This window comes from Nymphaea colorata, chromosome 1 (assembly GCF_008831285.2).
Source record: "Nymphaea colorata isolate Beijing-Zhang1983 chromosome 1, ASM883128v2, whole genome shotgun sequence".
Classification (NCBI taxonomy): Eukaryota; Viridiplantae; Streptophyta; class Magnoliopsida; order Nymphaeales; family Nymphaeaceae; genus Nymphaea; species Nymphaea colorata.
Genome location: NC_045138.2, coordinates 33,843,479 through 33,867,813, shown reverse-complemented (window position 1 = coordinate 33,867,813; position 24,335 = coordinate 33,843,479). Strand labels below are relative to the sequence as shown.

The following is a 24,335-nucleotide window of genomic DNA, read 5'->3' as shown; positions in this document are numbered from 1 at the left end:
TAAACCGGAAGAGGATGCTTCAGGCAGGCAGGGCGGCGCCGTTTGTATAGGATCGACAACAACTCCGCCACCGCCATCCGATGTGCCCTAGCTTATGGCGGGGATCATACCAGGAAAGGCGGCCTCGAGCTGCAAGAATCAAAGCAGGGAAAGAGCATTCTTCTTTTGGACCCCCGTGACCGTGAGTCCATCACATGAAGGCGATGGCTTCCTGTGTTTGTGGCAGGACGACGAGACGACCCCAGGATAAAATTGGTTTTGGCACCTTTTCCGGTTTATATCAGCATGCTTGTTGAAGAATTTCGCTTTCGCTAAAAACCGCTTTCGAAAAAGGAAAAAAAAAAAGACAGAAATTCTCTCTTTCCCTCTCTCTCTCTCTCTCTCTCTCTCGCGGTACGTCAAGATCCAACTACCAAACTATATATCCCGATTTCTTACATAAGTTTAGACATGCTTTACAAACTCTGCTACTAATAGAGCCATAAGTTTCATCATCATATAATACGAAGGCTTAGGGCTCCTGCCTTCTTACCAGAATCTAGAAGAAACTTAGGACCAATTAAATCAAAGGAATATTTTTTACACATTTGGAATGTACCCAAAAGGAATTTGAAACAAGAAGATCTCTGCTTCTCGATCAGCATCACAGACCGGATGGATTAGCCACAATCTTGCCAACGCCCCAATTGCTTATCGCTGGCGCTTCATCACGTGAAGCTTCTTCGTTCTTACGACGCGAGGAACTTGCATACCAAATCCTGAGTAAGAAACTCTGCAGCAACCTTTGTCAGCAAATTCCAATTGAGGATGAAAAGTTGTTAGAACCTGAGATCAATGAAAATAGGAAAAGAAGAGGGGGTAGAGGTTGTTCGCGAGAGAATGTATAGATGGTTAGTACATCAAACCCATATTCGAAAGCCTAAGCTTTGCTACCAGAGCCTTTCGTTTATGTGGGTATGGCATAAGGTAATTGAGGTTCTGCTTTTACTCGCTCCCATACTGAAAGAGCGTCGGGTCATCTCCCTGTTTTTTGTCTGTCTTCCTGTTCATTTTAGTTTTCCCCTTGTGATTTTGGTGGGGAGGATTTCTTTTCGGAAGAGAAACCTTTTGAAAAATGAGGCTCGCCAATTACCAACTTGGAAAGCAAGGGTTCTATGAAATTCTGAAGACTTCCAGAAATCATGATTTATGCACATCTGAGTTGCAGGTTGGACCTGTTCCACAATCATAAAGGCTGCTCGGCTTAGGCTCCGGAAGGACCAGAAGGTTCCAACTAAGCTGATGTTCTTGGAACCAAAACAGGTCAGTCGGTTCTTTCCGCTAGCAAGCGTAGACTGCAAGAATTGCACAGATATTAATCCAGAACTACGTCAACATATAGCCGGGCTGCATCATGCCGATCCACCTGCATCGGTGCACCTCCGACTCTCCATCGAACTTCAGGCTGCGTCGGTGCTAGTTTAGAGATGCCCCAAAAGCCAAAAGCCAGGACACACTTTCAGTAGTAGTCAGAAAGAGGAACCAATATGGTCAGAAGAATGGTGAATGTTACTATTCTTGAATTCTAATTAAGTCATGATACATGATGAATTAATATGAAGCATAAAATGAAAACAGAAAACTGTACATAGAATTAGAAGGGAGGAAACACAAACGTGTTTTGAAATGATTACCCAACTCCCGCACAACGAGAAGCTGCGAAGTTTGAATGGAAAAAAAATAATCATTCCAAAACAAGTGTGTCTCCTCCCCCTCGTCATTGGTCCCACGAAGCTTGAGACACGGTGGGCCTGGTCCTTAACCACTGCATCATCTCCCTGTCCAAAGATGAGTTGTTTATAACAGCATCCAACATGGGGCTCCCGTACAAGAGCTGAGTGCTTTTGAAAACCCATATCTGATCCTTCGGCCACGGTCTCTGAGGCTGCTTTTCCTGTTAAGTACAAACTAGAGTCAGATAACCAAAAGCACGATGAACGCCTCGAGAAACTTGCGGACATAATATGCCACAAACCAGCCAAATCAAGCTTACTTCGACGCAATGAAAAGAAATGTTCATGCTCCAATCAACTTTGTGATATATACATACTCCAATCAACTTTGTGATATATATATATATATATATATATATATCTTGTGGAAAATTTGCAGCATGACTAGTTTTTCCATCTTATAACTCAGCTGACTATATCGACACGTGCATAGATGTGCTCTGTATGTGCGTGCCAGGTAACCTAGTGAGGAACCTTTCTAGAGAGAGAGCCCTTACCATTATAGACATCATCAATCTCAACGTTCTCTGACCATAGACATGCTTTCGGGAAATTTTCTGATTCCTCACGTAAAATGACGAGGGATGAGGAAGCAATAGACATCCTCTCCTTGCTCTTGCTAAGTGAGAATCTGGGTCTGAGAATGTCTGGTTATGCCAATAAATCAGTTGACCTAAACAATAGCTTTCACCATAAGTTTTGCGGTACTCTTGAAACCCTGAACCCAATTTGTCTGCATACTTTGGGCCCAAGTCAAGAGGGCTTATGTAAACAGGCTCTGAAGTCACACTCTTATACTCCTGCATCAAAGAATTGATCTTCAGATATCCACCCTAACTTCCTCCGATCATAGGTATTAATGATCCATAACCATTTTTCAAAATGCATACATACCCGGACTGTAAAGAAACTATTTGTGTATGCATACATATGAATCAAGTCAGCCGCAGCATCATGCCGGCATTTGTATGATGACGGTAAGTTCCTCATCTCATCCCGCAACCTACATAAAAATCTAATTTTCAGAAAAGAGCATGAAGATGGAAACTCCATCCTACAAAAGATGCAAATGTTACTCGTAGTCTCACCATAACAAAGATCTTCGCAGTTCCCTCTTGACATCATCAGAGCCAGTTGGATCACGAGCTCGAATTTTGGACTTTAGCTCATTGAGCACGTCTGAATCCAGATGAGGAGCCATACACTGCAGTAATTCTTCGACTAGTGAACCCTCTCCTTTCCATAGAAGAGATACTAGATCTTCAGGACTAACTTTCTGCATGGGCGGTGGTGCTTTACTAGGATCATCGAACACAGACCGGAGGACATACCTGACCTGCACCAATGTAGGTCAGATGATGAATCGAACTGGCAGTCAGCTGACTAAGAGGAAACGAAGAAGAAAAATAGATCTAGAAACAAAACCCGCAATAAGAAAAATACAAAGCATAAGGCAGTCTTCTCATACAAATCAGCAAAATCATTAGAACACCAAACAGAAGATCAAACCATGAAACCTGATCAGCTCAGATCGTGTGAAAAGAAAGATCCAAGCTGAACTCTAGCGATATTTTTATTCCACCTAAAACACACAAGCACACACACACATACATGTTTGAGGAAGTAGGATTATTACCCACCACCTACTGAACTTTAGCAAATGCATAACAGATCGAGGTCTTTTACGTTATTTACACTCTCGAGATTATGTATACCCCCAAGTGTTGAGCTTAATCAGGATAAACACTCAAGTTCGTGTTATTCCACCAAAAACACACACACACACACATACATGTTTGAGGAAGTAGGATTAAAACCCACCACCTACTGAACTTTAGCAAATGCACAACAGATCGAGGTCTTTTATGTTATTTACACTCTTGAGATTGTGTATAACCCCAAATGTCGAGCTTAATCAGGATAACCACTCAAGTTCGTGTTACTCAAGACAGATCCTGCATTGTGCCTGAGCAAACAAACATATTTCTCAAATGAGCCAGAAGGACAAACCAAGATACCAGAAAACAATGTACACTTGCATAACATTCGATCTCCACTGATAAAAGGACCAAATACATGGAGATATAAAGGCAGTCCAGTTCAATCGTTTGTGCCAAAAAACCACGGTGGACAGGAACGATTCCGCACCTTGTCAAGAGTGACTGCCAAATTCTGAAGCCTCTGGTTGTACACACCTTCTGCCTGCCACAAGCAAAGCCAAGAAACACAATCAAATGAAAAGAAGACAATCGAGCTATAAATATAAAACAAAATTTGCAGATGACGGCTATGCACCTGAACATCAGCATCATTCTTCTCAACCTCCAGGCAAATATCAGAAAAGAATTTTCTTTTCTCTTCTAAATTATGTTTAAGAATCTCCTCGGGAAGCTTGGTTCTTTCAAAATTTATGTATCTTACCTACCAACACCAAACAAGATGAGTGGCAGGAAGAAAAATAAGCTGATTAATATAAGACATACATGAGGTGAAAAGTCATACAAGGTGAGCAGAATATGTGATTAACCAATCAGGCAACCCAGAGAGCAAGCACGTGCCCAAGCCTGCTTTTCCCAGGTCATCATAATCATCCTTTGTAGCAGAATTGAGTTCGCATGCCTCCAGCATCAACCTATGTCGGTCAAGAATTCCATGGCATTCCTTCATTACCTATTGCATGGAAGAAACACATGGCAAAATGAACCCAGGTAAAAGTTTGGATGGGCCTGAAAATTTAGATAAGCAAGAGTCTCACTGCAGTAACAGTATTTACTCACTCAAATACCAGAAACAAAAGGTACAAAAAACAGGTCTTTGAAAAGAAACACTTCTGGAGCATGCATATCGACGTTTAAACATCATCTGAACAAGCTATCAAGACAACCATTTGTACCTTCTGGAAAGCTCCTTCTCCTGTCAAGTTCAAATAGCTACCTCTACAGACCTGACTGCCACATAGGCACACCGATGCTTCATACTCTTCCTTGCTCTGCAATGAAAGACAAACGTTCAGATAAAAAAGAATGGATTGGACAACATACTAATCAATGCCATTGAAGAAACATACCTCAGTCACAGAATTATAATCAAAAGTGATCTCTTCACCATATGCTACAGGCCTCACTGTATAAATTCCAATCTGGTACTGCCCATCTACAGCAGTTACTCTGATGCACCGTCACCAGAGAGATATCAGTAAAAAGAGACAAGATAAATGTCAAAGAAAGAAAATGTGAAGATGCACATGAAAAGATAAAAATAAGAGCAACCAAGAAGGATAGGGAAGCAGCGAAGAGAATGACATTGGGATTTGAAAAGCACTTAGTGGCCTTCACATATCACACATATCCCTTTTGTTGTTCCTGAATAAGGATTAGGGCAATGAAATTAATGATTTTAGTGGAGATAGGCCGTCTTTCACTACACCCTAAAGAGGATGTCAAATCCACTCCCACTTCCCATCCCCATTCTCATCTCTATCTAACATCTAAAAGGAAAAAAAAAAGCCAAAATTGCAGAACCCAGTATTTGGAAATTCAGATGGGCACTTGGTCTGCCAAGGAAAAGGCATTTCAAGCTTACTTTGCCTCACAATTTGGCCTGCAGGAGTGACAGATTCTGCTTGCATAATTTGCTTTATGCATGGCATCAACAACAACAAGATCATAACCATCACGATCACCCTAACATGAACAGAAACAAACATTAAGAATCATACACATATTGAATTTTAAATGCATTCACACAAGCAAGAAGAAGTGAACCTTTGGCCTCTCCAAATATATATTGTAGAACTCAGGAGCTGGGTCTTGACTATTCTTCTGCAAGAACCTGATGCCGTCTTGCTTTTCAAACCATTTCCAAGCAGGGTAAACCTGATAACATCAGAAAAGCATCTTCATTCACAAATGGAAGAAAATTTAGGTCTCACAACAGGAAAAATGAGGCAAGTGATTGTGATTTATAATATACATCAAGAATTTGAAATGATCACGTAGCCCCAGTACTTATCTGTGAGACCTAGGAGGCTACATAAAATAGGGATGCCCATGAAATTATGGTCCAATAAATAAGGTTTAGATATTAAAAATCAATGAATATTTTGTCAGCTTCAGTTTATTTTTGTTAATTTCAATCACATCTGGATTTAAACTCAAGTTTGCTCAAGCCAGACCAGATATGATATTAACTTTGACCAGTTCCAATCCGGATACTTTTATCAGAAAAGCTACTTAGCATCAAGTGCTTGGAATGAAAAGTTTGTGTCGGGGATTTCCCGATGCATCGACTTCTGCTGTTGATAGGAGTGGTTCTCTACAGAGATGTAGTTCTCGGCGGCTAACTAGTAATACTTGCAACATCAAATTATTCTAAGACAAATATGTCAGCTTTCACCAAGTGCAGATCCATACCCCTAATTGACCAAGTTAGCCTAACATCCTCAAAAGGTAGCGCAGTTGTACCACCAGAAAATAGGATTAGCATAAACCTCCTTTCAGAACCGCAAAAGAAAATGAGGAAAATGCAAGGCACAGAAATGCATACTACTGCAAGATGTCTATCCCATCTGGTGTATCAGTATAACAACAAAGATCAATCATTTGAACCTCGTATTTATAGCTTTTACAATCAATTACACAATAACGAGGATGCTTGAAGGAAAAACTCCATATTGAGTAATTTCCCATAACTTAAGTACTTCATCAAGCAAGTACAAATTGCATACCAATCTATAAACCTGCACAAAATCTGTTCACTTCAAAGCAGATTTGGAACCATGCTATGAAAGATGGTACTTGAAAGTTTGAAACACACAAAGGCATGTCAGAGAGACAAACTTAAAACAAACTGGGTCATGTTAGAGAGAATCAAACCAATGCAGACTACAGAACACTCTGGTGTCATCAGTTTTATCAATTTTTTTATTATCTTGATTATTTATCCTCAACTTTCACTTGTATTTTTTTTCTTATAAAAGATTGTCCTAGTTGTACTATGCTACAGTTTTCAGTTTTTAACTATGTTGAAACTCATGGCCTGTGGGCTTCTTCCTTTTTTGGGTGGGGGTGGAAATTGAAAACAACTCTACATATGTAAGCTTCACCTCTGAACACTTACAAATTCTCTCTCAGCCACACTTCCATAGTATACAGAAAGGAATGTATAAGCTGTACCATCTTGAACTGCCAATTTAAACGCTTTTGACTCACCCAGCCTCTGTGAGTTGTTTTTGGTAAATGATGTGACCATCCTATGAGGGTGTAGCTAGATACTCGAATTAAGCAACAGAAGGAATGAATAATTTTTCCACAATCTTTTCATGACAGAAAGATAATATTGTAACAAAAAAGTACGAGGCATAAGATCCTTGAAGAATCTTCCCAGAAACAAAGCACAAAACATAGAAAATGGCAAAAATGGCCACTATCTCACTGCAACTTCGTAGCAGGACATTCTATGAGTCTCTGACATTTTGTAGGCAACTATCCTGACTTCCACTTCCACTATCCAATTTTGTAGGCAAAACTTGGAGGTATGACCTGACAGATAATTTTGTAAAATCTCTAGACCAAATGTAAGCTAGAGATTCATAATTGGAGGTCCACATATGCACCCAAGTTTCATAATGAAAAAAAGGCATCCAAATCAGAGAATGAGCAGTATATCTACTGATGAACAATCTTAGACAACAAGTGAGTGATTGCAGAAGCATCCATATGGACAAGCACATTTACATACCTCACCCAAGAACTCCACCACAAAATCATCTTCACCAAAGCCCTCCATTTTGTTGCAAACAACCCCTAATCCCTAGATTGAAAAGACAAAATAATTACTTCAAATTTACACAACTATCTGAACAATAGTCACCATTGCATCATCAATTTTACCTTTCTGTAGGCAACATAATTATCATCAGGGCGACTCTCAACAGATTTTAAAAGAGCTTGGCAAATTTCTCGACTCCGTTTGTTACCACCTTCTTCAGCATTATTTTGAATTTCTTCAATAACAGGTTTCAAATTGTACTCCATTGGAGCATTCCCAGTGCCAGTGAAGCACCTTACTTGCTTATTTAAAGCAGTGAGAAGTACCTAAAAGAAACCACCAGTTAATTCCTCCATACATTTCCTAGGAAAATCAACTGACAACAAGATTGTCATAAAGTAAAATAAGCTCACCTCTTCAATGAAAGAACACTGCTCTTGAAGAGTCCACTCCAGTTCTTCTGGTATAGAGTCAAGAAGAAGGTTATGTGTATAAGGATCAATACCATAGACTTCCTGTTCTAAAACTTCATCTCCTAGTGTTTTTCTTGGTCTATAATCCTTTACTTCTGGAATTTCTAACAACTCCTCCACTCCTTCTTTCTGTGCAGCAAGTTTTTCAGCATAATCGTCAGGCAAAGCAACTTGCATCTTCCTTCGCACATATTCCTCATCCGCAACAACAACATAATGATCAATAACTTCATATTTCCTAGTAATTGGAGGGACAAGGCTAGCTTTTGTCATGCGAGCACCCCATTCGCGATCTTCAGTCATAGAATCAACAGACTCATATTCCACTGCATAACCATCTTTTGAGTTTCCAGCTTCACCATCGGAATGGAAGTCCATCTCATCTGTCTCTGGTGCAGTATCTTCTCCATCACCCTTACTGTTCACTGAAAGGTCAGATTCATCTGTTGTTTCACTATCTGAATCTAAAGATTTTTTGTTTAATCTAGACAAGCGCCTTCTACATTCCTTGTCAGACATATAGTCCCCAAAATCAACACCATTGCCAGAGAATGAGCCACTTCTCTTACTCAACCCCCTCTTATCATTGGTAGACCTAAGATCTTTCTTCTTATTTTTGGAAGAAATAGCACCACATACTGAGGCTGAGCCATCCTTCGAAGTCCTTGATATCTCTTCACTCTCATGAAGTGATGTAGAGTTCTCCTGCAAGCTTGTAACGAGTTTCATAAACAACCTAATAATTGGAGTCATATCACCATCATCATTGTGTGTATTTGCTCTGCATTAACACAGTGTGGCGCACAAATTTAGAAACAAAGAAAAGAAGGTAGAAATGGAAATTTACATAAATAAAAACATATGATGTAACAGTCATGCACCAAAAAAAGTACTACTTTATTGCATCACGGCACATTCTGCTGATGTCATCGACAACCGACTCCAAACCACGTTGATCGTAATATCCATTGTACATTCTTTCTTCAATTTCGGCCACCTGGGAAAGTTCAAATTCGTAACAAACATGAGGATACAACTGGAGATAAATGCAAGTTCTCATGTACAGCTTGAAAATCATAATTTGGAACATACCTTCGGCAGAAAAAATTCAAAGGTATTCTCTCTCATTATCTCCTTTATACCAACGGCAAGAATACCCTCCTTTTTCTTGTATCTCCTCACGGACAATGGCAAAGATTTCCCCGGAAACAAGCCTTTCATGCGGGCATTCCTTGGAAGGATTGAGGGAAACTTTCTAGAACCAACCGATTTTGAATTTTTGAATTTATTAGGATATAATTTTCGAACTGAATCTCTCCCAGAAAAACCATCCAAGCTTAGGCTATCTCTAGTACTCCTTTTATCATCCAAGTAACCATCTAAGCCTCTTAATGCCCTGGAAATCAAAGGGCTCTTTGCATTTAGCTGTTTATGGTTCCAAATCTTATTTGCATCTTCATCAGCATTTATCTCGTCAATCACAAGATGACTATAACTCTTTCTCCATTTAACACCATGAAATTTTTGGGGCAAATCACTGAACTGTTTGCATCGTCTTATATCTATAGATGAAACAGAAGGAAATGACTGGAGAATTTCATCAAGTGCACCAGCACTAATATTTGTACATCCCGTTAAGACAATAGATAGGAGTTTTTCTTTGTTGTAGCCACCCTACAGAACAGAACAAATTATGTGAAAAGAAAAACATGGAAGAAAAGGACACTGGCCATTGGACAAGACAGGAAAGAAAAAACATACCATAATATTCTGGAATACAGAATCAGTACAATGAGGACCCATTTGTGACAAATCAACCTGCCTACATATGTCCTTATAGAATTTGACAGCAAGGCTCCAGTGCTTGCAAGTAGCAGCAGAAAATGCAAGAGACTTCATATCAGCTCTCAGGAAGTGGAATATTCTTGCTAAAATGCGGTTATTAAGGAGACCCCAACTTTCATCTCCAATGTAGGGGCCGTTACTACTTTGTTGACCAAAATCAGCACCAGAACACATACTTTCGAAGGAGAATTCTTCTCTATGTTCTTTTGATAATTTTTCATCATCATTGTCTTCTTCAGTTCCATAAATGAATACCCGGGGTTTTTTTGCAGACTGACCATATGCAGAAAAGTCATTGGAAGATACCAAGGAGTTTCTACCATTTGAGGAAACCCATGAACCAAAATTAGTCGAGAAGGGTTTCTCAGCTGCTTTCTTGGGTTGCTTCGCATTCAACCATGGGTCCAGAACTTCGTTTATAGCTGCAGCAAATTCCCGACTCTTAAATGATTTCATCACTAGTTCATGCAGCCTACCACGTGTGTAACCAACAAATTGTGGATATAAATAATGGAAGGAGCTATTAGTGACCACATTGCTTTCCATCAGTGCAGTCCTAGAAATACAACCGGAAATTTGAGCCCCTGTCAACACATGTGTCTCAGGCTGATTTTGTTTAACCTGCCCACAAGTAGATCCAGAAGCAAGTTTCAGATCAGAGCTGCCTGCAACCTTAGAACTTGATGTTGCAGATGTCACGGGCACCCATATATTATCTTGTTTCCTGTATACACTGCTGTTGTCTGGGAGGGTTCCATTGGCAACTAAAGCCTGCAAATGAGAATATGACGAAGGGCCTTGCTCATGTCCAGCACCATTCAAGTAGTACCACTCACCCATATTTATATTCAAATCATCTGCTGTCAGAACACAACTTTTCTTAGCATTCTCATCAGCCCCGCATTTCACTAGCCCCCGTGAATCCCGTGGCTGAGCCTTGGTGTGAGATGTATCTTCAACCAATGAGCTCTTACCGTCACAAGCTGCAGACTGCTGACTATGCAACTGACCAGACTGCAAACTCTCACTGGCTTGGTTCAGCTTAGAACGTAGCTCCTTGATTACAGAGGCATGATTCTTGACCATGAAGGCATTATTTCTTACCACAGGTTGGGCCAATCCTCTACAAATCTTCGCAAGTACAGGTTTGCTTTGACCCATTCTGTTAGCAGGTATTCCTCTATTAATTTCAGCAGTATTGTTCTTCACGACTTTCACGTAATCATTTGAAGTGCCAGAAGTACCATGAGACGAAACTGAGGAATCTGAAAGTGCAGGGTTTGAAGAATGACCCTCAGATAAAGTATCAGATTGCTGAGCATGATCACTTTTTTCTTCAGGCCAAAAATAAGCCCAAGGAGGTATCTCCAACCTCCTGAGGTGCAAAGCAAGGAATTCAGGTCTATGCCAACGAGGATCTGGATACCCAGACTTGGGCATTTGACAAAGTGGGAAACCATCATTGAGCACAACCTTTCTTTTAGATAGCCGGTCATGAACAGCTTCATCGTTTCTTTTCCAATCACCACCATGGCATGACCACCTGCCTGCGAACAAGCTCTTATCAACAGGTGCAACTGATCTAAGATCATGCCTGTGTGGACTATCCCTAAAAGTTTCGTGACCCCTACAAAATCCCTCGTCTCTGACATGTCTGGACCAATCACCGTAGACATCCCAAGGTCTAATAAAACCTGAAGAACAAGGAAACGAAAAAAAAAAGGTATAATATAACCAATCTCAATTGTCAATTCAAACACAAAGTAAAATAGCAAGCACGAACACAATGTGTACCTTCAGAACCATAATGGGTCTCCCTCTCGGTTTCATCAAAAGTAATCTGCAGTGCTTCTGCAACACAAAGTACATGTGAGAGCTCGAAACCAGTAAAAGAGATAAAAAAAGACGTAATATTATCTGCAGACACAAAGAGCGGACAAGCGTGCACGGACAGTCACACCCACACTGCAAACACCAACCGTAGGCATAACAAATATGCCCTGGAAAAAAACTCAGTCTTCTGAATTTAAAAAAAAAAATAAAAGCCGGCAGGTACATCTAAAGTTGACAAAATCTTAGCAACATCAGAGACCACAATTTTTTTTTTATTTGATATAATTGAAATAAAATTAAAAAAGAAAATCTTAATAGAGGTCATAATTTTTTTTTTTACAAACAAAAGGTTTACGGAAAAAACAAAAATTGAAATGACAGAAGTGAATTCTTATCCATTTATAGCTTTCTTTTTCCTGATGAATATTTGGGCTATAATTTGGTGGAAAAAACCAACTGAAAGAGTGAGAAATAGAAACTTTTACAATCCTAAGGAAAATCACAAGCAACAGATGAACTTGGATGAAAGAAAAAAAAATGTATATAAATATTAGAACTACAACAAATTCAAAAGAACGAGCTAAACATTTTGACTTTAAAAATATATGGAAATTCAGTTTTAAGCACAAAAATAACAAAATTATGGAATACGTCCACAAAAATTTATATTCTTTTTTACATTGAGAAGCATAAATAAAATATTAACTATAGAACAAAGAATATAAATATTGAAATTAGATAAAATTATAAACAATTTGAGAAAAGGCCAAAAAGTAATTAATTAAGGAGTAACTTCCCCAATAGTTAACTATTGGGACGTATTTAAATCTAAGCTCGTTTAGGGGGAGGAGAAAAAAGAAAAAGGAGAAAAAGACAATAAAGTACAAACTAGCTTCTTTAAAAACCGATAAGCTAGGAAGCCCTAAAATTGGAAAAGCACTACAACCCCCTCAAAGAGCGCTTACCTGCAAGAGTCTCCACTTCTCTCCCAGGAACTACAGTATGGCCCTTCAGGAGCTCCTCCACCCTATCATCAATATGAAGATCCTCCGAGGGAGAGGCTGAATCGTTCTCCACCACTTCAGCTCGTTCTTGCTTCTCAGGCCTAATTTCTGATGCGGGTTCCAACTCTCCGGCTTCATTCAGAGCATTGCCTGGCGCTTCAGGGGGGGTCACCAACTGTGTTACTGAGTCTGACACTATGGACGTTAGGTTCAGAGACACCAAAGGTGAAGCGGCATTTTCAACCGTCATCCATCTATTACTCTGTGAGTGCTTAATCAAATGGTCAGAAACCAAAAGACCATCCTCCACCATCTTCTTGAGATCGCACAATCTTGATGGCCCTCGTTCGATCCCAAGGTGATCAAGATAAAACCAGTTGCCGACAAACGAATTGGTAGTATTCAACCCTGAATGTTCTTGAGCAACATAAGGTGGCGAGTCACAGATATCCATATCCTCCTCCATTGAAACCAATTCCTCAGTAACGCAGTTACCAGTTTCATCAGCAGCAACTTGAGTAGCCGCCTTCTCCTCACAATTTGTACTTGAATTTTCCTTTAGCTTCTGCTCTTGATCATCAGAAGGAACCTTATCGGCGTTTTGTGCACCTGCGCCAGTCGATGTAGGTGGTCGAGATGAACTTTTGTAAGAATCTCTCCCGTGAGATGGTGAGCGCCTTTCTTCGTGTGTTCGCCTGTTATGTCGATCAGGAGAGCTATATCGCCTGCTTTTCCTGCTGGCTTCCCTGTAGTCAGAATGGTGCAACTTGCTCCCTCTCGGAGACCTTTCTGAGCGGCTAGGGCTCCGGAAAGAGCGGTCACGGTGCCTATCTGAATCACTTGGGCTCCGAGCATAACGATCATGGTGTCTGTCTAAACGGCTTGGACTTCGAGCGTGACGATCGTAATGCCTTTCGGAGCGGCTAGGGCTCCGAGCATGGCGATCACGGTGCCTGCTCGAGTGACTAGGGCTTCGAGCATGTCGATCTTGATGCTTGTCCGAGTGGCTAGGACTCCGACCGTCGCGATCATGGCGCCTATCGGAATGGCTTGGGCTGCGTACGTGACGGTCATGGTTCCTATCAGAATCAAGGTGGCGAGAGTACTTGCTCGACCTTGAATCCCTGTAACTCCTTGAAAACCCAGGACTCCTAGAGTCCTCTGAGACTCTTCTGCTCTTCGAGGAAGAAGCTAAGCTCGTTCTTGAAGCTTCTTCCTGCTCATAATAATGCCTCCTGGACCGGTAATCCGACTCCTCGCGCGACTGCCGCTTCCGGTGGTCGCCGGAGCTGGAAGCACTGCTATGGTGCCGCGACAATTCTCTATCTCTGTCCTCGTTCTCCGACAGCCGGGACGGTACCAGCACCCTCGACCTCTCCTCCTTCTTCTCTGCCTCCGTCTTCTTATCCGGCTTCTCGGGGGATCGATCCGGAAACTGCAGGGTCGAGCGGAGGGTGCCATAGGTAGGGGCGGGGGCGAAACGCTCCATGATATGCTGCGAGGAAGAAGAAACGCAGGCCACACCTCCATCGCCCATGGGGGGAATCTGTGAACCCCCCCGCGAGCCCTACGCCTCCCCTTCCCGAGAGGCGCCGGCTCTCATGCTGGCTCCGATCGACCTCCAAAACCCTAATTTTCCTTGCCCCTCCTTGCAATGTAGGGTTTCAAGATGGCGCTCGAATCAAAGATTCCGCGGAACCTATCCACAACACAGCGTATGAAACTAGGGTTTCCAAGTTTCAGAAGAGAGGAAGACGAGAACAAGTCAGAAGAGAAAAAAAGACAACCTTGCATGAGACCGAAGCAGAACTTTGTAAGAAGTCTCAAGAAGAGAAGAGGAGGATGAAGGATAAACAACTCACCATGAAAATTCACCGGGCCCCTGACGAATCGTACGGCCTACCGGTGGGTAGGGAGCTCATCCAGCCGTTAATCGGCCGAAGTAATTCCCCTCTCCTGCGCTTGGCGAGTCCCAACCTCTCTCTCTCTCTGTTATCTTCCTCCTGAGAGAAAAAAAGAGGGAAAATTTTTCGAGGGGGAAAATGGAAAAGGAAAATGAGTTTCGCGTTTGGGAGCCGCGCGCCCTTCCCTGCTATTTATTTCTCCCCCCTCCCAAACAGGAGCCGAGACATCGCCGGAGGTCAGGCCACCGTATGTTTATACGGGTTCGTATGCCGATGACGATACGGATCTGCAGCGGGAGACCCACGGCCCGGTCAGAGGGGAGGTCGCCGGGCTCGCCCGGGAACCAGAGGGAGGGTGCCCGATCTCCCAGAGCAGGAAATGACCTTTATGCATCTCCCGTTGTTGCAGCATTAAACAACTCCGCGCGAGACGACGAAGGGTGTTTCTGTCATTTGGGGGCAATTTTAACTCCCTACTCTGCGTTTGAGATTGGCCCATTGGAGATTTTGTGCGTGCGAAGTAGGGGTGGAACTTTGGGGAGGATGGAATTTTTTAAGTTTTCCTTCCCTTTTGAATATTCAGTGGTCAGACGAGGGCTTTCTTTGCCTTTTCCTCCTTCTACCACTTGCTCAAACAACAAGGCAAGGATCTCTCACTCTGTCCTCATTTATTATCCAACCAAACTAACTAGCTTCTAAAAGTAATATACCCTTTTTTCCTTAATATAGGTTTGCAATTCGATTTGTAGCACTTTGCCGATCAGCGCAATCCAATTCTCCAGGCAATGTTTACAGTGATCGTTTAATTACCGAAACTTGGTATCTTTTTCTTCTTATCAACAGTGGTGCAGTGCTCTTGTTCGTGCAGAAATGACTCTAGAGAGAAGTGCCCACCTTCAAACTATTTTGAAACCAAAGAAGTCCGAATGATTCGGTTGAAAGTCGTTCTTTTGATGGTGAATGTCGAATGATCCCGCTAATTCGAAAACGACCTGAGGCGACATCGAGAATCTAAATCTATTGAGACTTTTGATGCGAGTTTGTAGGATGAAGGTTGTTAGCAAGTTCACTAAAAGAAAAAGGGAGATCTGTGTGGAGTACATTTAAAACCAAAAGGAAGTGGTTCTTTGTGAAGTTGCCGTGAATCATATGCAAGCGCAATAAGTTATGAGGAGCATAGTGTAGCTGTTTGGACTGGGAAGTCGGTATGCCTCAGTTCGTTGATGAATATCTTGCTTCTTTACCTATGTTTTACCTATGTTTGAAAGCAGCCCTGAACTTTGAGAACAGTGCCAAAAAAAAAAAAAAAATACAAGACCTCAGCTTCTTTAGGATATCTCTCCACCCCACCCCACCTCAAAACCTGCCCCACGGTGTGGGGGGTTGCAACAAGGAATATATCTACTTGTGTGAATTAATAATAATATGGCATTTGCTTCTAAGTTAAAGTCTCATATCTGTATCTTTGGCATCCATGTACCATCAATGTCTAACTCGACATCGAGTATATTTATTCACTTTGCATATGACCTTTGCAATCCTGCATGTTCCTATTAGCAGACAATCACAAAAGTTCTTGGAACAGACTTTAGTTTGATTTTCGTTGGTAACCAGAGTCAAGTTTACTTCCATGATCTAAAGATGCGATACAGTTGATTGAGCACAAAAAAACGCATGGATGAGAACATACTATCTAATCTCACGTCAGTTTTATCAACTTTGGAAGCGGAAATATGTTTTAACAAGCAGGAAACAGATTAGTCCAACAGTAATATCCAAATCGAAACTGCCAACATTAGAGCTGGGCTTCTACGATTCACTTAATTTAACTTAAAACTGTCGTGGTTAGAGAGAGAGAGAGGATTGTATTAAATTGGAGTCAATCAACTGATATTGACTTTATACATATATTTATTGGGTTTTTCTTGTGTTTTTTCTTTTCATCTATTCGAGTAGATCTTTGCCTTAGTAAGTGCATTCTTCTCCTCCTTCCACTTGGAGAACTCATTCCGAACTCCTAGCCGGTGGATCAGAGATGTCGCTGGTACAGGAGCGCTTTTTCCTTTTTTTAGTGATCTGCGGGGCAATATCGTGGCCATCGTCGTTATAGTGTTCAATACCATATGTGGAGAAAGTCCAGCAGCTGTTGGAGTTCATGAACCATAATCAGCATGAGGATTCAGATTCAGTAGCTTGGCACTCTGAACAACGAGTCTTTCTTTTAACTCGTCTTGGAAAAGTCTCTCTGTGCCTTCTCGTGAAAAATCTCCACTTGGGGGCTCACCTTTTTATAGCCATAATGCCGAAAACGAGTCTTTATGTTTATGCACTTTTCCTATCAGCACTTCCGTTTACTACTCTCAAATTGAAACCTCATTTCATCAATGTTAAAAGTGGAGATGCTGAGCGAAACAATAATAAAGCTGTTTATCTTTTATTGGACTGGATTCAATATACACTTGTTTGTTTACAAAGGAATTATTTAACAACATTATATCATAAGCTTTTTTTTGAGTGACCAAAAAAGGCAACTTACGATGTGTCGATGCTAAAAGAAGATATTATACATTATATGCTTTGAGGGAGCTGAACCTTTCATGAAGTGTCAATTTTTTCTCATTGAATGTTCACTATGAGCTGTGAAATGAGAAAAGATTAGTTGCCATAATCCAATTTCTCAGCATACTTTTATTTGAAGAAAAAAGTCCATTTTTTAGTATCTATTAAGTGGTTGCATCTATTTAGATTGAGTCTATGTAACTTGCACCTATGACAGTAAATTCCAGCTACGTAGTTTAATGCCACAAAAATCCCAATTAGCATGGACGTATTAAAATGTTAAAGCATACGATTGAAGAAATACTTTGCTCACTAAATTTTCTATGTTTACGACTTTCTAATATCCTAAACTGTGAAGATGTTGCATGGTCCTGATCTATTTTAAAGTTTTGGGTGATACTGTAGAATATGGACGATGACGTTTCCCGTACAGCATGTGTATAAAAATAAAGTAAGTAGAGTTTTGGATACGGCTACTAAAAGAAAGAAAGACAAAAAAAAAAAAAAAAAGGAACTCCGGGATATTTACTGGTGAAATTAGATCTTCAAGCCGTTAATGGTACAGATTAAGTGGACATTATACAATACGAATTCGATTCATTCAATTAATATCACCACAGGACGAGTTTACTTAGATCCGAATTTATGCCATTTAAACCTTAACCCGAATTCAACGGCCAGAAAAAATGATTGAAAAGACACTCGTCCACATAATTTTACGTTTAAAAGGTCACTCAAACCATTTTAATATGTTAATGTGAGAATAAAGAAACGTTGGGACTGGTTTGCCCACACCAGCAGCACATCCGTGGCTTCCGCCACTGAAACGTAGAGGATGAGTACAGATTGAGTTCATTTAGATCGAAATCCAGACCGCCGTTTCGTTTCTACGATTTAGATCATCTGTGGCTCGGTTTTGTATTGGATCCATTTTGATCCGCCGGTCACAGTGGTGTCGGCATCCATTGTGACCGCGCTGCGGGTGTGCGACCGACGCACGTCATTTCAACAATAATGTAAGGGGAAGTGGTCTTTTCGCTGATATCGACCAGCCCTTATAAATTCCCCCCAATCTCCTCACCCACCCAACCCGTCGAGGGCGTCTGGTCTCTCTCCTTATTCCCCTCTCCCCCTGAAGCTCTCCCCTCTTTCTAAGCTCTCCGGCAAGAGGAGAGGAAGGAGGGAAAGAAACGCGGAAAAAGGAAACGAAAGGGAGCGAGGGACAGAGAGCAGCAGAAGAAGAAGAGGAGAAAGGAAAAATGTCGAAGAAGAAGGCATTCAGTGGCTCCACCATGACTTTGAAGGATTTTCACGGCGGCTCAATCCCTTCTGATATCCCCCTACCTTCAGCCCCTGGAGTGTAAGGGCTGATCTTGTTGTCTGTTGTCTTTTTGTTCTTTATATGGTGTTTTCTTTTGTTACGGGTTGCGAGGTTTTAGAAACCCTAATTTCATTTCGTTTTGCAGCGTGGTGAGAAATTTTGACCGGCCTGGACTTGACCGGGGGGGTCCGGCAGCCTGGGGGAGTCCTATCAACCGTTCGGACCACCGTCGACCTGGATCTGCCGGGGCTTCCCGGAATTTTGACGAAAAGGCGTCGTTTTTCTCGCATCCGGTGCATATTGGTCGGAACTTTGATGAGGACGAGAGGAAGCCGCTTGACTCCGGCCCCAGGAGGAACTCTATTGATGACGACGGCCTTCCGACCGCTAGATCCGATCGTTTCGTGCTGAACCGTCTTGATCCGAGGCTGCCTGAGGCGAAGACTTCCGTTCGGCCGCAGATCTCAGGAGCTCAAGCGCTGAATACGGCTGCATCTGTTGTCTCAGCTAGGCCGAGCTCGGGAAGTGGAAACCCTTCTGGAGTTCCAAATGCTTGGGGCGTGAGGCAGGAGCTAGGGTTTTATGAGGAACGGACTCAAGCGCCTGTTCCACCAGCACAATCTGCATCCGCAGCATCGCGGCTTGCAAGTGCGAGTGCTATAGAGAAGGTCTCCTCGGGGATATGGCAATCGAAGCTGGTGATCTCATCACATCAATCTCAGTCATCGATCTATCAGCCAGAGTTTGAGACTAGAGCCGCAGAGTTCGAGGGTAACGGTAGCTTTAAAAACACTAGCTACAACGAGATCACTAGTTCTCAACCTCGCCCTTTCAAAGATGAAATTGCTCCTGCTCTTGATGCGAATCAAGTAGATAGCCGAAGGTATCACGAGACTAGAAGGTATGACGAGGATGTTGTTCGTCCAAGGGATGTAGAATGTGGAGACTACGAGAAAGAGAGATCCAGAATGGCTCGACCTGTTTCCGCTGAAGGGAAATTGGATATACAACCACAGAGTGAATTCGAGGAGAGGCCAAAGTTGAAGCTTCTACCGAGAACAAGGCCTATGGAGCCGCAAGATTCATACATAAACGAATATAGGCTGGTATCTTTTCTCTCTTCTTCTCTCTTTGTTTGGAAGCTCCAGCTTGATATTGTCCGTCTCTGATTAATTCCGAGTTCTTTTTTGTTGGAACCCTTAGCCCACGAATTCAAGCGTGCAAGTGCATGATGAAGTTGTTGTGAATGTTAATCATCCACCAACGTCCGGTTCAGCTGTGCCAGATGAAAGTAATAGAGTAGGTGAACGCCCAAGGTTAAACTTGAAGCCCCGTTCACAGGCACTGGAGCAATCGGACGGGATTACTGAAAGGGGAAGGTCGGTAGATGAGTTCTCTGGTAGATATTATGAGTGGTACATCTTGTTGTTCGTTTTTGTTCTCATTATTGGTGGACATCTGCTTAGTGCGTGCATTTCATAAATGAAGTGGCTGCTTCACTTGGTTGATTAGTTTATTGCTTTCTGTTCATCTAGTTACAGTGCAGATGAGTTTGGTACGCAAGGTTTGTCACATATCTAAAAATTGATGTGCCCAATTGATCCCTAGATGGAGCTCTATTGAAATTCAGAATGGTACTCTTTCTTTTCTATTTCTGTAGAGTAGAGAAGCGGGGATAGGTTATCGTTTTTGACTTGCGGGCCTCAGTATGAGAGTGCGTGTATGGTTAGGTAGATCCATTTTACTTATGAGACTTCAGGTGGGGTTCGTTGGTGGAAGTTTCAACCATAAGTATCAGGCAAACTACTTTCCCAAGTCCAATCAGCCCATCCTCTAACTTTATATTATTTTTCATATTTTTTGGGACTAGTTCTGAATCTCAACTTATTCGGAAAGGTGGATGGAGTTGTAACCAAATGGAAGACTATCTATGATGAGGTTATAGCCATGTGTTCTTTGTGCTTCTTAGGCGTTGGGTAGTTAATCCAAAAAAGGTGGATTCTATTTCAAGATTTGACATTAGATGCTCTAGCACATCATTTTGTACTAAAATCTAGAACTTATATGTCTTTGTGACATGCAGCAAGACAACCAGTGATCAATTATCCTTGCCAATAGATATGTGGTACCGTAAATGCACGTAATAACACCTAAAACGGATGACTTAGTTCTTTCCCCAGTAAATTGATACTTACGATTATGACTACGTGTCTACCCTCTCCTATGTAAGTCTCTTCATGGTGCAGGTTACTGCTGCACTCTATATAGGCTTCTATATTTGAGCATGCAATTTCTCCATAAGTATCACAGGCAAAGAATTAAGTGGGATATTAGTTTGTCATCTTGATTCTGATCTAGGTAAACATATTTTCTAATGTCAAAGGCAGTTGAACATGGAGCATTTTATCTTTCCTCTAGTCTCAACTTGGCTATGTTGGGAATGGGTGTCATGCCTTGTTTGTAAGGCATGGGTGTAACTGACGATTTAGGTACTTCTTGGATTGGATTGGGCCAGTTCCTCGGTACATTTTTTATTGAATTTGGTCGAGTCCTAGTTCAGTCCAAAATTTTAAGTGAAAGGGACATATACTGGAAGATTGTTTCTAGGAATATATTAAATTGTTCTTTGGTGGTTTTCCAAAATCCATTTCTTTGTCTTCTTTATCTTTCCTATAAATCTGGGTTCGCCAAAGGGTGTGTTTGCAGTTTCCCTGGAGCTTGTGACCCACTACAGTAACTAATTACCATGTCCAAGACAAGGAGAACAATGCAGGAACATAGGTAGATGGTACCAGCGAGGTCTTCTTTACCCTGGAGCTTGTGACCCACTACGGTTACCAATTACTATGTCTAAGACGAGGAGAATAATGCAGGAACATAGCTAGATCGTATCAGTAAGGTCTTCTTTTACCCATGCTGGAATTGTTGTTCAATGATGATTTTAGCCACTTAAGTTGCTAAAAATCCTGGCACGTGCAGTTATTCCTTGGGTATGGAAATAGCATGCTTTTTCATACTGTAGCTTACCTGAATTTGCCACGCAGACTTGAGATTCTTCTGGAGAGGTGTACAAGAACTCTAAATGCCCTTTTCCTTGGGAGAATCAATTGCTGACATGAGCAGTTCATCCTGTGAATGTGTACCTGACCAGTATCCCAACTGGTAGCCTACCTTTGCTTCGCAATTATAATGATTCTGTTTCTATTTATAAAAGAATAGAGCATAGCCACAAGAGTTTGTGGCGAAGTAGACCGTGGTGGTGGTCAATGGTTTGAATTCCATGGCACCCATCTCTTACCTAAGCCAACGCAAGTTTTACCATGAGGGCTGGGTGAAGGGGTCACGTAGTTTTATCAAGGTGTCTGTTATATGTTGTAGTATCTTATCAGACGAACAGGATCATGAACTGAAGTGTTGCGGTGATGCTATATTCCTATTTATTACTTTTGTGGAGGGACTTTGGTGTTGAAACTTGAAGGGCTTCCCCTCAAGGAAGGGATAGTGAAAACTGAAAAGCCGTGGATGGAATTTCTTCAAGCACATGGAAGTTCTGCATCCACGAGTATTCGAAGAAGTCCGAATCTTTTTGTTTATTGTCTTACCAATACCACCTTTTCTCTAGTCGCACAGGTAGTTGTAGACATGTTTCAAATGCGTAAGTGTTGTATTCTACACTAGTGTCATTTACATAATGAGCTTGCAAGTGGTAAGTATGATTTTGTTTGGATAATCTGGCACTGTGTCACATATTATCCTCTCTATTATGTGGCTTGCAAGTGGTAGGCATGATCTGGCTAGGATTTACTTTGGTTTTTTCTCCTCTAGTTCATGATAGAGTTGCTTTTAATCTTCTGTTTTCTTGGTTGTTTTTTTGGGACACTGATGTGAAATTCTTCTGAGTTTCTATCAGATGGGAGACCGTTTCTCTTCCTTTTTCATTGTGTGTTTTTTAATCACAATCATTCTTTTGTATTTGTAGGAAAACCATATTTGGTGGTGCACGTCCACGAGAGCTAGTAAGAATCTTCCTTGTCTTCTTTCCTGACTTGCTTATGCTATCATAACTCTTCACGTGCCTGTATTTTTTCTTGGCATCCTTAATGATCTGAGGTTGTTTGTTGGTTCACTTTGACAATGTTGTGGCAAAGGTCCTAAAGGAGCGTGGAGTTGATGATGAGATTATTAACAGCCTGGACCCAGTTCACCCGCCCAGCAGGTACGTTGTTTTTCCTATTACTTGAGGCAGAACATCTTTTTCCCCTTTTCCGTCCCGTAGTTATTTTATGACTGTTAAATGTCTGGGGTTTCTTGACGAGCTATCACTTGCAAGTTGTTTTTTTTTTCTTCTCTTAAAATTTACCTTCTCATGCACTCTTCCCGTGATCGGATCATTTGCTTAGAAATCTGGAACATTTTTCCGCTACCTGGGCCGTACTATAGATCCTCTAATGCATCACAGTCTAGGTGCCCCACGAGCTCCATCAAGTTGGGATTATTTAGCTACTATGTTCATGGGGACAATAACCGTTAATGCACCTGAGGAATTGGGAAATATTCTAGTACCTAAAAGAGCCAGAGTTGAGTCGTATAGAGGCATCCTTAGTGATCCCGACAATTTGCAAATTTGTATTGTGTGCTATAGATTCTGCAGGAATGTTTCTTCGTTTCGGAGATGACTGACGCATGATATTTTCTATACATGAAAGGGGGAAGCACGATCTTCAAAGGTCTGATGCAAAAACGGATTCTGTTACACAACACCACCGGCTTGCTGATAGGGCGGACAATGCTATGACAGAGCAGAGAACTGGACACCGGACAGTTGAACGTGCTGATATCCAATCTGATCGTCGTGATTTTGAGAGGAAAGATAACCGCGAGCAGGAGAAGATAGATCTGCAAAGGAGTTCACGCAGAAGCGATAACTGGAGGAATGGTAGGGACATTGAAAAGCAACAGGATCGACATGAAGAGCCAGAGAGCTGGCGGAAGCCCGAGCGCAATAAATCACCTGAACCACCAGCTCCTCGGTATGGGCGGGCAGCTTCTGCGGTGGAACTTGTTCAGGCCTTCTCTAGGTCAGTTTCTGTTTCTGGTAAAACAGATCATGCGATGCCCAACGTAAGGAGCCTACCGAGCAAGCTGGTGGACTCTGGTGCCCTGTCTGGCCGCTCTCCTGTACCATTTTCTCGACTGACAGATGCTCGAGAGGTTTACCCTGGATCAGCACAAAGGCATATAAATGGTTATTAGGGAAATCGTCAAAGAGAGCCAACTCAAAATTCCATCTCAGGCCCTGCCATATTAGCGGGAGCCTGTCCTTGACCCGAGCTGACTGTCGTGCTGTTCTTGGTTAGGAAGAACCAAGATAGTTCAAGGTGACAGGGCAGCCATTTTACCTCTTCTTGCTTTAGTTACCTTTTCAAATGCTGGGACATATTTCTTGAGATAAGTGAGTCCTGGCTGCATTTCTGGATTATAGTTTTAGTCCCTCAAGATTGAATATAATTTTCAAAGGTTACACGGTTGAATTTTGGGGTTTGAGATGATCTTCCCGTGGCTTTGATGACCGTATGATTGGTGGCAATTATGGATCTTAACCTGACTTCCTCACTTCTGAACGCAGCAGTATGTTGTTTGGCTTGAGAGTCTGCACTTACGGTAGCAGTGGGTTTCCGTGATGAAGCCTTTCATTTATGATCTGCGAGTTGCTTCTGATAAGTGTGTGCATCTCGTCTCCATCTTGACATACATTGTGGGTTCCTGTTTCGCCTCTTCAATTTTCTAAGCGTCTTCGAAAGTTATTCCCAACCCTGATGCAAGAGCAACGTTTTGTGGTTTCCCGAGAAGACCCC

At 41.8% G+C, this 24,335-nt stretch overlaps 2 protein-coding genes across 3 annotated transcripts; one reads left to right on the top strand and one right to left on the bottom strand.

Moving 5' to 3' along the window:
* Nucleotides 1–1,527: 1,527 nt before the first annotated feature.
* Nucleotides 1,528–15,115, bottom strand: LOC116260201 (histone-lysine N-methyltransferase ATXR3). Of its 2 annotated transcripts, none has more exons than XM_031638368.2 (20): nt 14,559–15,115; nt 12,658–14,419; nt 11,654–11,710; nt 9,776–11,553; nt 9,107–9,688; nt 8,911–9,011; nt 7,955–8,795; nt 7,664–7,867; nt 7,512–7,583; nt 5,537–5,647; nt 5,355–5,455; nt 4,840–4,939; nt 4,666–4,761; nt 4,275–4,442; nt 4,068–4,193; nt 3,921–3,974; nt 2,861–3,108; nt 2,667–2,775; nt 2,270–2,572; nt 1,528–1,933 (listed from the first exon to the last, which is right to left on the bottom strand). In XM_031638368.2, the coding sequence occupies exons 2-20, from the start codon at nt 14,231–14,233 to the stop codon at nt 1,757–1,759; spliced, it is 6,804 nt and encodes a 2,267-aa protein (XP_031494228.1). In that variant the 5' UTR covers nt 14,234–14,419; nt 14,559–15,115; the 3' UTR covers nt 1,528–1,756. The 2 variants fall into 2 exon arrangements, with proteins under 2 accessions (XP_031494228.1, XP_049932422.1); XM_050076465.1 differs by having other exon boundaries at nt 12,658–14,395.
* Nucleotides 15,116–18,235: 3,120 nt separating this feature from the next.
* On the top strand, nt 18,236–24,011 carry LOC116260217 (uncharacterized). Its single transcript, XM_031638381.2, has 6 exons — nt 18,236–18,519; nt 18,626–19,586; nt 19,684–19,859; nt 22,460–22,496; nt 22,629–22,696; nt 23,187–24,011. The coding sequence occupies exons 1-6, from the start codon at nt 18,419–18,421 to the stop codon at nt 23,731–23,733; spliced, it is 1,890 nt and encodes a 629-aa protein (XP_031494241.1). The 5' UTR covers nt 18,236–18,418; the 3' UTR covers nt 23,734–24,011.
* Nucleotides 24,012–24,335: the final 324 nt, after the last annotated feature.

Excerpts from the sequence above, each read along its gene's own strand:
- LOC116260217 (XM_031638381.2), top strand. The coding sequence starts at position 18,419 with ATGTCGAAGAAGAAGGCATTCAGTGGCTCCACCATGACTTTGAAGGAT. Across the intron at positions 18,520-18,625 it reads CTACCTTCAGCCCCTGGAGT|CGTGGTGAGAAATTTTGACC; the intron begins GTAAGGGCTGAT and ends TTCGTTTTGCAG. Across the intron at positions 19,587-19,683 it reads ACATAAACGAATATAGGCTG|CCCACGAATTCAAGCGTGCA; the intron begins GTATCTTTTCTC and ends TGGAACCCTTAG.
- LOC116260201 (XM_031638368.2), bottom strand. The coding sequence starts at position 14,233 with ATGGGCGATGGAGGTGTGGCCTGCGTTTCTTCTTCCTCGCAGCATATC. Across the intron at positions 11,554-11,653 it reads GACCCATTATGGTTCTGAAG|GTTTTATTAGACCTTGGGAT; the intron begins GTACACATTGTG and ends CTTGTTCTTCAG. Across the intron at positions 4,194-4,274 it reads TCACATATTCTGCTCACCTT|GTAAGATACATAAATTTTGA; the intron begins GTATGACTTTTC and ends TGGTGTTGGTAG.